Consider the following 13,080-nt stretch of genomic DNA (forward strand, 5'->3'; position numbering starts at 1 on the left):
TGAGGTAATGACATTTTATTATGCTTCTCTGCAAGTTCTCCACCAAGCGTTTTATAGCTGGAAATATTTATCAAAGAAGGACACAGGCTGGAACACATCATCCAAACGTCAGGACATTCTCAAAAGGTCACTTGTGTAGTATCCTTTCCTTTCACAATGTTCTTTCATTTGACCCTCACAAAACTTTCTAAGATACACATAGCAAGCCTTCCTATCACGTTAGGCACAAACACGAAGACACAAATGTTTGGATGGCTTAGCCACAGTCACTAGCTGGCCACGACCCACATCTTTTCTCTCTTGATTGTAAGCTGTATCTTCATTCTTTTTCTTTTTCCTCATTTTAGGTAAGTTTTTGGCCCTCCACTCTCAGCATCCTCCTGTGTGTATGTGACATGATCTTAACCTCTTTCCTTTCTCTACATTTCAAAGCATTCATTCACTGCTAACATGGGTGTGTGGTTGGTCTTTTGTTTCGTTTTGTTTCTTTGTTTGTTTTTGGTTTGGTTTGATTTGGTATTTTGAGGCAAGATTTCTCTATATAACAGCTCTGGCTCGCCTGGAACTCACTTTGTAGATCAAGCTAGCCTCAAACTCACAGAGGTCCGCCTGCTTCTGCCTCCAGAGTGCTGTGATTAAAGGTGTGCATCACCATGCCCTGCTTGGTCTTTCTTCATAATGTTTTACTTAACCTATGGCCAAAGTATGTTTTAAATACATGTATCCTAATTTTAAGAGAGAAGGTGAAAAGGAGAGATTGAGGAAGGGAGGGAAGAAGATTGTTTTTAACACAAGATCTTCCTGAGATGTTTTCTACATTAGCACCACTGAGAATTCAATAAGTCAACAACTTGGTTCTGGTTTTTGGGTTTTGGGGGTATTTGCTTGTTTGTTTGGTTTGGTTGATTTTGTTTTTGTTTTTGTTTCAAGATAGGGTTTCACTATGTAGCTATAACTATCATGGAACTCACTATGTAGATCAGGCTAGCCTCAAACTTACAGAGAACCACCTGCCACTGTCTTCCATGTGCTGGGATTAAATTCGTGTACCACTATGGCCAGTTAACCCCTTGGTTCTGTGTCTGTGCCATCTGCTTAGATATAGATGAATGCGCCGTGCCTCCATATTGCCACCAAAGATGCGTGAACACACCAGGTTCCTTTTACTGCCAGTGCAGTCCTGGGTTTCAGCTGGCAGCAAACAACTACACTTGTGTGGGTAAGTCCTGCGAGAACTGCTGTCCTGCAGACCAGCTTCTGCCTAAAGGAATGGTCTGCTGCTTTGTTCCTGGTGTTCTGCGCTCCCGTGTGAACTGGTTTCCGCCAGCTTCCCTGCGAGAACTGCGAGAACTGCTGTCCTGCAGACCAGCTTCTGCCTAAAGGAATGGTCTGCTGCTTTGTTCCTGGTGTTCTGCGCTTCTGTGTGAACTGGTTTCCGCCAGCTTCCCTGCGAGAACTGCTGTCCTGCAGACCAGCTTCTGCCTAAAGGAATGGTCTGCTGCTTTGTTCCTGGTGTTCTGCACTCCTGTGTGAACTGGTTTCCGCCAGCTTCCCTGGGGTCATAAAGCTGAAAAGACAATAGCTAATCTGTTTCTTAAAACAGATCAGGATAGGAATGGGAAGTAATTTTAAATCTTGGTTCAAGTTTTCCTCCATGGAGATAGATAGACAGACAGACAGACAGACAAAGAGAGATTTAGATATAAAATGGAACTACAGATTAATGGATACACATACTTCAATTAGTCAGTGTGTGTGATAGAACGCTGAAGAGGCCAAAGGGTCACTGGAAGTTCAAGTGCACAAACTTTTCACTAAGAGCGCACGTGACCCTTACATGCTTCGTCTCCCCTTTCAGTGTGCAATGTCATGCATGCCACATGATTCAGACGAGCACAACCTGGAAGGAATCTAGTGCAGGAGGGAGGAAAATGCCTTCTTCACCATATTTTCTGTGTGTTGGAGCATAACAAAACTCTGCATGGGTCTCAAAGGCTTATGCTATAATTGTTGAGGAATTTAACAGAAACCATTTAAAAAGTAATAAATATCCCAGATAACTCTTTACCACCACATGCTGAGATACCATATCAGTTCAGGTGTCTTAGAACAATTATTTATGGATTTGGATTTTGAATCTGGACAGCATAAGAAAATAGGTACTGGGACGTATGTTTATTGGACGCATTAAATTCATTGGGGGGAAATTTATCAGACATCAAACTATCATTCCTAGAAAAAAAATATATTCTGGTATTTCTAAAAGAAGTGTCTGACCAACTTTTGTCCTTCCAACAACTGTGGTGCTGAGGGGTTGTTCTCCAGTGAGTGCCCACAGCGAGGGACTACTTACCATCAAATGACACAGGCACGGAAGAGCAAGGCTGAGCCTAAAAACGTGCAGCCCCAGATACACAGAGACAGATGTAGACTTAGATTCTTTCCCTACAGATATAAATGAATGCGATGCCAGCAACCAGTGCGCTCAGCAATGCTACAACATCCTCGGCTCCTTCATCTGTCAGTGCAACCAAGGATACGAGCTGAGCAGTGACAGGCTCAACTGTGAAGGTAACATTTTCCACACATCCTAGAGCAAGGGCCAAACTGACTGACGTTTTTTTGCCTGACTGTGCTGCCGATGAAAGAAAATTTTATTCCCACAAATCCTGTTCTTAAAATCTTACAAAGGCGGTTTAGAGAAAACCGTGGCTTTTGAGTTTGTTACTGGAAGAAATAAAAAGCATTGAGCAGTTGGAACACTAGGTGTAGCCTGGGAGTGTCTTGATTTTAAAAGTGTGCTCCTATGGTGGCTTCTGCTGGGAGTTGGTGAGAAACTGAGAATCCCAGCCCCCAATCACAATTTCCCAAGACAGAATCTGCACTTTTAGGTTTATAAAGAGCTGGGGGTGCGGTAAAAAACCAAGAGACTTGGCTCCTAATTTTATCCATGCGCTGTGTGGCTTGAACACATTTTTAAAGAAGTCAGGGTTGAGGTTTCTAAAGAGTAAAAAGATGGTCAGTCAGTGGAAAACGTGACTTTGAAAGGCTAGTGGATATACACCTCCTGGGTAATTCAGTGGTTTAAAGCATCATGAAGGGGAGGCCATCAACATTTGGTGTTCATACCCGCCTCATGAGTCTAGCCATGTTTATTTGGGACCACATAAGTCATAACCCATGCAAAGAAGTCTCAAATCAAGCAAGCGTGTTTAAAACTATAAGGAGTTAGCTCAGAACTGCTGCCTCTGCCGGGCTTAGCAAACTATATGGTGGTTGCTGATTCTGAAATGCAAAGATTCTTCCTCAGAAGGCCATGCCTGCCAAGACGTCACCTCTGCAAAACTGCACAGGGATAGAACTTGAATTTCAACAGTTCAGCAGCAGGGTCACACCATCACTGAAGAGGCAAACATCAATCTGGTACCTGATTAGGCCTGCGGAACACAAGATGAAGAGTGTCAGCCAGGAGCCCACTCACTCAGTCCACTTAGCATCAGTGAAACCTGCTGTAAGAAACCCTCTGCAGGCTGGGAGGGAGAGAGGAGAATGGACATGTTGCCACGGTTGGCTCTGCATTTCAGATGGAGCCTTGCCTTTCTTCTGTTTTAGAGTTTGCACTCTTTTGACATTCTTTAGCTGATCTAAACATGTGTAATATAAAACTAGTGTCAGAAAAGCTTCTCAGCTCTGTGCCCCTGTTCTTGTCTGATTCTACAGACATCGATGAATGCAGAACTTCAAGCTACCTGTGTCAATATCAGTGTGTCAACGAACCAGGGAAGTTCTCGTGCATGTGCCCCCAGGGCTACCAAGTGGTGAGAAGCAGGACCTGCCAGGGTAAGCTCACTGGTCTCATAGAGCTGAAGTCAGCAGTGGCCGGGAACAATGTGGAGAAAGTGGCAGGATTCAGACTTTCATTTTTCTACCTTGATTGTACAATTTGAGTTCCTGACTCATAACATTATTAGAGTACATTTTATGAAAGGGAGATTCAATGGTACCCTGACTTCCTTTAAACCTTAACTTCCTTTCTTTTTTTTTTAATATTTATTTATTATGTATACAATATGCTGTCTGTGTGTATGCCTGAAGGCCAGAAGAGGGCACCAGACCCCATTACAGATGGTTGTGAGCCACCATGTGGTTGCTGGGAATTGAACTCAGGACCTTTGGAAGAACAGGCAATGCTCTTAACCTCTGAGCCATCTCTCCAGCCCCCTTAACTTCCTTTCTAAAACTGTGATTTAAATAAACTTTAATGTTTCTTAATATAGTAATATCTGTGGAATTACACCTTCCAATAATCTACCAAAAAAGATTCACTTACTAAAATGCTTCACTCTGAGTTTTGAGTTTAGAGCCCACTCTTACTACTTGAGCTATATGTACGTACCTTAAACAAGCCTCAAAAGCTCCAACATATCAAAACTCTGAATGAAGTATACTTGGAGGGTGGTAGAGGGACTTGCTCTATACCCCAAGCTGCCTCATAGCACCCCAGCCTCTGCCTCATCAGTGCTGGGATAACAGGCATATATCATTACTCTCAGCCAATTCGTGTAGTTTTAGATGTTGAGGAAAGCAAAATTCATGATGGATATTAAAATGTATTTCAACGACTCAATAAAAGCAAGTATTAATCCAATAATGGCTAATGACCCTGGGCCCAATTTCAAAATTAATACTCATATGGTCCTCGTGTTCTTTCAGGGGTGGAAGAGAGAGCTCTCTGCAAACATATAATTCCGAGTCTGACAGAAAGATGGGAGAATATGCAGCCCTTCCCTAACCTTCAGTGTTGTACACAGCTTGAAATTTCACTAATGGAAGAAAGATTATCAAATAAAAACAAAAATATAGGTGATCCCAGGAAATCCAATATAAACACGTTTACTCAAAACAGTGGAGTAAAGTCAAATACAGCTGAACTTAGTGACAGAAACCCTGCTGGGATCCAACTCTGCTGCATACTGTCTGTGCAATCTGAACAAGTCATCAGACGTCTCTAAACATTGACTTTCTCTTTTGAAAAGGGGAAACACAGGGACAAAACAAAACAACACATTAAATGATTTGCACAGCTCATAGTGATTTGATGAAATTTACTTAGCAATGTCAATAAGCAATAGAAAATCTCTAGAGTCCTTTTTACTTGGAATTAGAAAAACTAAACTTGAGGACAGGAAAGATCTTATGTTTAAAAGGACCAGATGGAGGCATGTAGAATCTAGTCTAGTGTCACAGTTGTAGGGGGGCAGCAGTGAACTCAGAGACCATCCGAAACCTGGGATTTTGTAGTATGGAAACACACCACAGTAGTAGGTGTAAGAGTCATTAGGATGTCATCTCTTGCACAATGACCACCTCTATAACCCTTCCCAGGTTACTATAAGCTCTGCAAATGTTAGTTGTGGGAAAACATTGCCCTCCAGTGATCTCACATAACCCTAATTGAGATATGAATATTACATGCAGGGAAATATTAGCCAGTCGAATACTTCAACCAATTCCCCTGGAATCATCAAACAAATGTCTGTGTGCTTCCAATCACAAATGAATTTGATAGTCAACAAAGTCAGACTCAAACTAATACATAGTAGGGTCTTATTTGTCTGGGCTTTGTCTTCAGGGATATTTCTGTTATAATTGGGGGTAAAAATGCATTGAAATCAAATGAGAGTTCACAGTGCTGTTATGTTGAAAATACCTAGCAGCAAAACGTTTGGCTATGCAAAACATCTTTTCATCATGCAGACTTCACTCTTCTAACATTTAAAGCAATTGTTTCTCTCTACTGAAACCCCAGCATCGTTTGTAAGGACAGAGTAAAATCTACCATATTTGAATTCTTAGCTTATTCCAAGTGCAAAGGGTCTGATATAAATGTTCTCATGATCATAAGATCACAAAAGTCAGAGCAGTGTGCATGTGTGTTTCTAGAGAGGATCAAAATAAGATGTACTTATATATATATATCAAATATTTTAATATTGTTTCTTCCTGAAAATTTCTCCAGAATGATATAGGTGTTGATTACGCTAGCTCCTAAGTTACTGGAAGTAATAAATTAAGTCGTACCCTCATTTCCTTTCGCTACTGCCACTCTTCGTCATGGGAACCAGTCTTAGTATTCCTGTAGCTGAATGCTACCTTCATTGTGCAATACGCTGGAAATATTTAAAGAATATATCAACTGTTACTTCGAGGGAATCTTGACATTTTGTCTTTAGCTAGAGTCAGGCCATGAAGACAGTTTGTATAACTTGTTCTCAGAAACTGTAGCTTTTCCAGTTTCTTCCTGGATTGAAGAAAAATTTTAGCCAGCTAGAAATGAGAAGAACTGGTGTTCTTCAAAACACGGCATAGAATTATTCTCACAATAGAACTATTTCTGTTATTTTATAACCTTGAACTTAACCTCTGTTTTTCCTCCATAACCAAGAGCCGCTTGTCACCTAGCTCTTCACAGCTTGCATGAGAAACTACTGGATTATTATTCAACAGATCCAGGTGATCCTGATCCGTGCCTTAACACTAGCTAGTGGAAAAATTCCAGAGTAGCTGTAGTTGCTCCTCCACAAGAGTTTACACACTAGGAATACAAACAAGCAAAGCACAGATTTTGATTACGTAAAATAGAAAGCAACAAAGACCCTAAAGGGACCGTATCAGGTCTAAAAATTCAAAGGAGTTCAGACCCCAGCACCCAGCCAACTAACTGAAAGCAGGATTAGGTAAATCACTTCAGGAAAGATAAATTAAGGAATGAAAATACTCACTTGTAGGGAAGGCATGATTCATAAAAGGCTTCTGTGAGACAAAAGAGAAACTACAATCCACATGGAAATGGAGTGAGGATTACATGATAATATGGACGTTGAGTATTGCTGTTAACCTACAATAATGCTTGCTAGTAAAACCCTTTCTTCAGCTGTCGTCTGGGGATCCTACTAGCGAAATATGAATTCAGCACCTGTATGACCTGGTCTAAGCACCACCACTCTCAACCCCAAGACTCTCCTCATCTGGATGCTTCTGTTTACACTGTCTTTTCCTTATTTACTTGCCACTATTGACAGTCCCTGCTTCTGCACAGTCCTAAACTGTCTCTGTTCTGTGAGGTGGAACACGTCATAGCTCACTTTCTCAGTGCATCGTCCAAGGAGTGCAGCCCATCCTCCCAGAGCACCATCTGTCCCTGTCCCTCACAGGTCACAGGTCGCAGGTCATAGGTCATGGTTGAGTCTCTCTCTCTCTTCCTCCCTCCCTACCACTTTCCCAGGCTCCTGAAACAGCTACCCTCTCTTAGAAATGTTCCCCTCTTTACATGAGAATTCATCTCCGTACCTTCTTCCACTTGAGATGCCTCTTTCCTTCTGGTTGCTAACCCTCCACACACAACCAGCTGTACTTCCGATTTATTCTGCTCTTACCTACCTCTTAATTGCATTTTACTCTGTAAGTAACTGTTGGCATACCTACATTCTCAACTCCTTGCAACAGGAAATGAAATGTTTTTGTTGGTCTTTTGTTTACTTTCATATAAGCAAAGTGAAAATTAGCATTTGACTTTCAGGTCAACAGATGGACAACTGGTGAGTATTAAAAAAAAATCAGGAAATGTCATGTATTAGTCCACAATGACTCTGCTCTGTCTATCCTGATGTTGAAGCAGCAAATGTAGGTTGAACTCAGTCTTGTGTCTAAGAGCAAACTGAACAAGCCAGGTGTGGTGGTACACACAGATAATCTTAGGTCTTAGGAGGCTAAGAGGGAGAATTTTGAGCTCAAGGCCAGATTTGGTTACACTGTGAGCTCCTCACGTGCAAGACCCTGACACACACAGCAAACAAATAAAAGTCGGTCCCTCTAGTGCTTCCTTACAAACCAAACTCGGCCACACATAAAATGTGCTTAGGTCAGTAGGTTCTTTAACCCTGTGACTGCAGATATAAACGAGTGTGAGACCACTAACGAATGCCGAGAAGACGAGATGTGCTGGAATTACCACGGCGGCTTCCGTTGTTACCCACGAAACCCGTGTCAAGATCCCTACGTTCTAACGTCAGAGAAGTAAGAAACATTAGGAACTTTATATTAAAAGTAAGAAGCTTCTGGTCCTCCTGAGTCAAACTGATGACTGCGTTTGTGTTTGTCTCTGCAGCCGATGTGTTTGCCCTGTCTCAAATGCCATGTGCCGAGACATGCCCCAGTCCATAGTCTACAAATACATGAGCATCCGATCTGACCGGTCCGTGCCTTCAGACATCTTCCAGATACAGGCTACAACTATTTATGCCAACACCATTAATACCTTTCGGATTAAATCTGGGAATGAAAACGGAGAGTTCTACCTACGAGTAAGTATGTTTCGGTAGTAGTAGCTGGCGGAAAGGTGGCCATTTACTGTGTGCATTGCATGGCGTCAACCTAAAACCTAAGGAGCTTCACGTGTTGGCGTTGTGTCTGGCCTTCTGAAATATATGTAGTAATACTATCAGATATTAAAATCTACTCTTTACAGAAGAGTGGGATTCTGAAAGATTGAGTACTCTCCCAAAAGTCACCCAGATTCCAAGTCATGGAATCTAATTAAGCTGTGCGTGACTCCCCAAAACACAAGCATGCCCCAAGTACGTACTGCAAATGCATGCTTTGTAACTGTACAGGGAAAAACACTCAGAGAGCTTCTCTTGGGATAAAATTTACTAATTGTTTTGATGTTTACCTGTTTAGCCTGACCCTTGATTTATTAACTTTCTTCTTGCTCCAGAGTAACAGGATCCCATTTCTTTGCCAGAAAATTAGAAGGGATTAATTTCTCAGAGACAATTTCTAAGGCGAAAAACACAACTCAAAGTACTGTCCATTGCTTTTACTTTTCTTAATAGGAAAGAGTAGGTTTCATTAACATATGATGTTTTAGACTTGAGCTATAGCAGTTGCCTCAACATGAGTATCACACAGTTCAGATGCTTATTAATTATTAATCAGTAACTGCATCGTAGCACAACAGCTCTTCTCAAATATTTCAATAAACTTTCTATTTTTTGACCTTTTAACCAACATTTAAAAAGATAAAAGCTTCCTGTACTAACAGTTAGATGAAGTCCAAACATGTTTTTTTTTCTCTATAGTAAACCTGGCATTTTGAAATTTATTTTTATTCTCCGGAAATCCTTTTCTCATGTATGAGGTGAAACATTACCAATTTTGTAGAGTATTAGAGATTTTAAATTATTTGCAGAATGTACATGCTTGAAATCTCAGCATTCAGGAGAAGGAATCAGGCCTGCAAAGTTGAAGCCAACCTGGTCTCTCCAGTAAATCTGAGGCCAGCCTCTGTCTGAGGCCCATCTGAAGTTCTGAGAAAGAATTCATCTCAAATTAAGTGTAAGAAAAATAACAGAACAATAAAAATGGGTACTCTAAGAATATTTAACACACAATTAAAATCAACTCCTACAAAAGTTTTATGCTGGAATTCCACCTGTAGCCAGCATTTGATGCAGAAGGATCAGCCAGCAGGCCATAGCTGAAAACCTACTGTGTTCTGGGTGTTATGCTGGCTGCTTTGAGAAGCTGAGAAGACATTCAGTGCACTGTTCCTTCTTCCAAAGAGCTTTTTACTTAATAATTTTACCCTGGGTCAATCTACTGTTTGATACTGTAGTCTAATAGAGGCCACAGTTGTGGGTAAGATCATTCACAAAGAAGATGGAAGGAATGTCTCAAATTGTTCAGAAGAGGACTAAAGTAAAGAAGGACTAAATGATGAGAGCCTCCCTCTGTAACCTTACCTGAGGACTATTGACCATCTCATCCACCATGACCTCCATGTCACCCTGCCACCAACTCCCAGATTCCAACCATGGCCTGAGGTTTCTTGTCTATTCAGCGCAGTATTGCATGAGAATCTTGATCTTCAGTGGCACAGGCAGTAGCTGATGCTCCTGTTTCCTATATGTCCTCACCCCCACTCTGTGAGCTACTGTCTCCAGCACCCCACTTCCCTGGGCAACAGCCCCAGAGAAATGATGTAATTCACATATATTCCCCCCCAAGCATGTGAGCTGGTAATACTAGCAAAGCTTAGGCTCCACTTTCAGATAGGACCTCGGTATGCTCAACAACCCTACTGCTTCTCTGTGTCTTTCGTACCATTCTTTTCAGCCCTTGTTCTCAAACGTTCTCAGATCTAGGAAGTCCTTATACCCTACTTTTTAGTAGATTAGTCACTTCCTGTTTTGAAACCACTGACACCGGCACTAACGCTAATAGGCATAAATGACCCATTCTATCCCAAGCAAATGTACATCTGTGCTGTCCCTCTGGTTTCCAAAGATATTTTATATTTGCCAGTCAAGACCAGCCCAGCACTGTGTGCTTCTCATTGCATCTCCTCTGGACCCCTACTCCACCAGACTGCCCCCACCTCCAAATGTTTAATCCTAGGTGTCCCACTGTCTCCCTTCTCCTGTGTTCTTTGCTCTGTGCTTCCTCACCCCTCAGCCATTCCTTTGTCTTTCTATCAAATACTCTACTGACACTGCTCCAGGGAAAAGTCACCAATGACATCCTTTAGCATAACGTTAAATCCACAACCACTTTTCAGTGCTGGAATTAAAGGCGTGTGCCACTACCAGCTGGCTCTTTTTCTATTTTTTAAATTATTTATGTGTATGTATGTATTTTTATAAATATGTGAACATGGGTGTGCCTAGATGCCTGCAGAGGCCAGGTGAGGGTGTCAGATCCCTTTTATAAAGGAAAACATTTAATTGGGGCTGGCTTACAGTTTAGAGGCTTAGTCCATTATCATCATGGTGGCATGCAGGTACACATGGTGCTGGAGAAGGATCTGGGAGTTTTACAGCTTGATATGTAGACCAGGGGGAGTGAACTGTCTCCAATGGGCATAGCTTGAGCATAGGAGACCACAAAGCCCATCCCCACAGTGACACACTTTCTCCAACATGGCTATACCTACTCCACAAATCCACACCTTCTAATGGTGCTTCTCTCTATGGGCTTAAAGTAGCCAATTACATTCAAACCACCACACAAACACACAATTTAAGAAAATGAAAAATGACAATTTTCTTTGCCAGTTCCAAGATTATCAGACTCTTACATGAACTCTTTAAAAAGGCTGGAATGATTCAATTTGTGGATAGAGAAAGGCTAACATTAAAAGAAAGTGTGAAATGTTAACACATGTTATCAAAAAATGTCGGAAAATAAGAATTTGGAAAGCAAAGCCTTACCTTGAAGCCAGTGCAGATGACGGGGTTAAGGTAAGGATGAAGGTTCAAGCAAGCAAGAACTAAGCAATGCTTCTTTATCCTATATTTTCCCCTGGTTATTGTAGGAAGTATGCTAAAGAAAAACAGAAACTCTAGCCCCAGAAAAATCATTCTCTCCACCCCTCTTTTCTCGTTATTTTAGCAAACAAGCCCCGTGAGCGCAATGCTTGTGCTTGTGAAGTCACTAACGGGACCGAGAGAATACATCGTGGACCTGGAGATGCTGACAGTCAGCAGCATAGGGACTTTCCGCACAAGCTCTGTGTTACGATTGACAATAATAGTGGGGCCATTTTCGTTTTAGCCTTTATGAGGGTCCACCACATGCATTTAAATAAGCCAAAGAATATTGTTACATTAAAGCACTATTTTATTTATAGATATATCTAGTACATCTGTATCCAGACAGTTACACAATGATAGGAAGTGGGCATTTAATCTGTAAGATTCAAAGTTTATCTTTATCACTGAGTGTAAATTAGACATTAAGCCACCAAATGTTCTTCTTGAAGGGAGATAAGCATATATTATCTGGTGAAACTTGGATTCTTTCCTATAAAAATGGGACCAAGCAATGATACTGGTCTGTGGTATGTAGAGAAACACATGATTCCACAGGCCATCTCATGAGTATCGACCATCTTAACACCAAGAGCAAGGAGGAGGGTTTTTTTTTTAATTGCTTTGTAAGAAAAGGGGGAAAAAGTCAATAAAGATATATTTCTTTAGAAAATGAGAATCTGTCATGTGTGTATTTTAGTGATGACTTTAAAGGTACTGTTTATTGTTCATCAGTAAATTATTACTCCACAATATAGTGGTTTCTGTAGGACTCTTGAACTTTGTCATAAATTTTACCCACAATTCCAAATGAATCACAGATTTCCTCAAAATTTACCCCATTGGAAAGTCTATGAGGAGCAGTAAAGAAAACAGCTTTTTGTAAAACCATGTTAGAATCCTTCACAGAAGCAAGCACGTGTAGTAGAATTCCTGAAGCAAGAAGTGCACCCAAGGCTCAGAGAGAGATGGGAAAAGAAGTATCTCCCTGGAGACATCCCTGTTTCTAAGCTTGACTTCTAGCAAGCCCCTGGTTTGCCAGGAAGAGTCTAGTCCTTGTACTTGCAAGCACAGAGGAAGGAATGGTGGCTCTTTAGCCACTTAAGATTCACATTAGCCTCCATTCCCAATCCTATGAAAAAGCTTCGTGTCTTGTTTGTGTAAAATATCTGCTTCTCTTTGATGTACCATATTTTTAACTAAAATAAATATTCTAAAAGATCACCCAGTTTTCAGAAGAATTTTTTTAATGTGGCCAATAAGAGATGACATAATTTTTATGTATTGAGAAAAATCAATTGTAATTGTCAGAGCAAGAACAATCTTTATATTTTATATATAAAATAATAAAGTAGGAGATGAAGACATACAAAGACTATTACAATCATGCCACAAGTAAAAATGTCACAAGTAACCTCACTGCTGAAAACAAATGTCTTTCAGAGTTGACTAAATGTGAAAGAATTGTCAAAAAGACAATTCACTGGGGAACAAAATACCAGCCCCTTGTGTGTAAGGAGTTGGGGTGGGTTTCAGCCACAGCAGGACACAGAAACACAAACAGCACAAGATCCTGCTGGGCAGCCACAGGACTGCTGGACTGTGGGCACACCCTCTCACCTGCCACACATGGTCTACAGTCCACATAAATTAGAGATTGCCACAAACTTTTCCATTTTTAACCAATCTAGATCCCCCCCCCATTTGGATA

At 41.1% G+C, this 13,080-nt stretch overlaps 1 protein-coding gene across 1 annotated transcript in view; it reads left to right on the forward strand.

Annotated features, from left to right (window-relative positions):
• The window catches only part of Efemp1 (EGF containing fibulin extracellular matrix protein 1), a 65,418-nt gene extending 52,825 nt beyond the window's left edge, over positions 1-12,593 (forward strand). Inside the window, exons 6-11 of the mRNA XM_075942442.1 lie at positions 1,100-1,219; positions 2,452-2,571; positions 3,721-3,840; positions 7,953-8,076; positions 8,168-8,363; positions 11,452-12,593. Coding sequence (XP_075798557.1) covers positions 1,100-1,219; positions 2,452-2,571; positions 3,721-3,840; positions 7,953-8,076; positions 8,168-8,363; positions 11,452-11,613 — 842 coding nt within the window. The 3' untranslated portion in view covers positions 11,614-12,593. The remainder of the gene's footprint in view (positions 1-1,099; positions 1,220-2,451; positions 2,572-3,720; positions 3,841-7,952; positions 8,077-8,167; positions 8,364-11,451) is intronic.
• The last annotated feature ends 487 nt before the right edge of the window (positions 12,594-13,080 follow it).

Source organism: Microtus pennsylvanicus, chromosome 12, assembly GCF_037038515.1.
Source record: "Microtus pennsylvanicus isolate mMicPen1 chromosome 12, mMicPen1.hap1, whole genome shotgun sequence".
NCBI lineage: Eukaryota > Metazoa > Chordata > Mammalia > Rodentia > Cricetidae > Microtus > Microtus pennsylvanicus.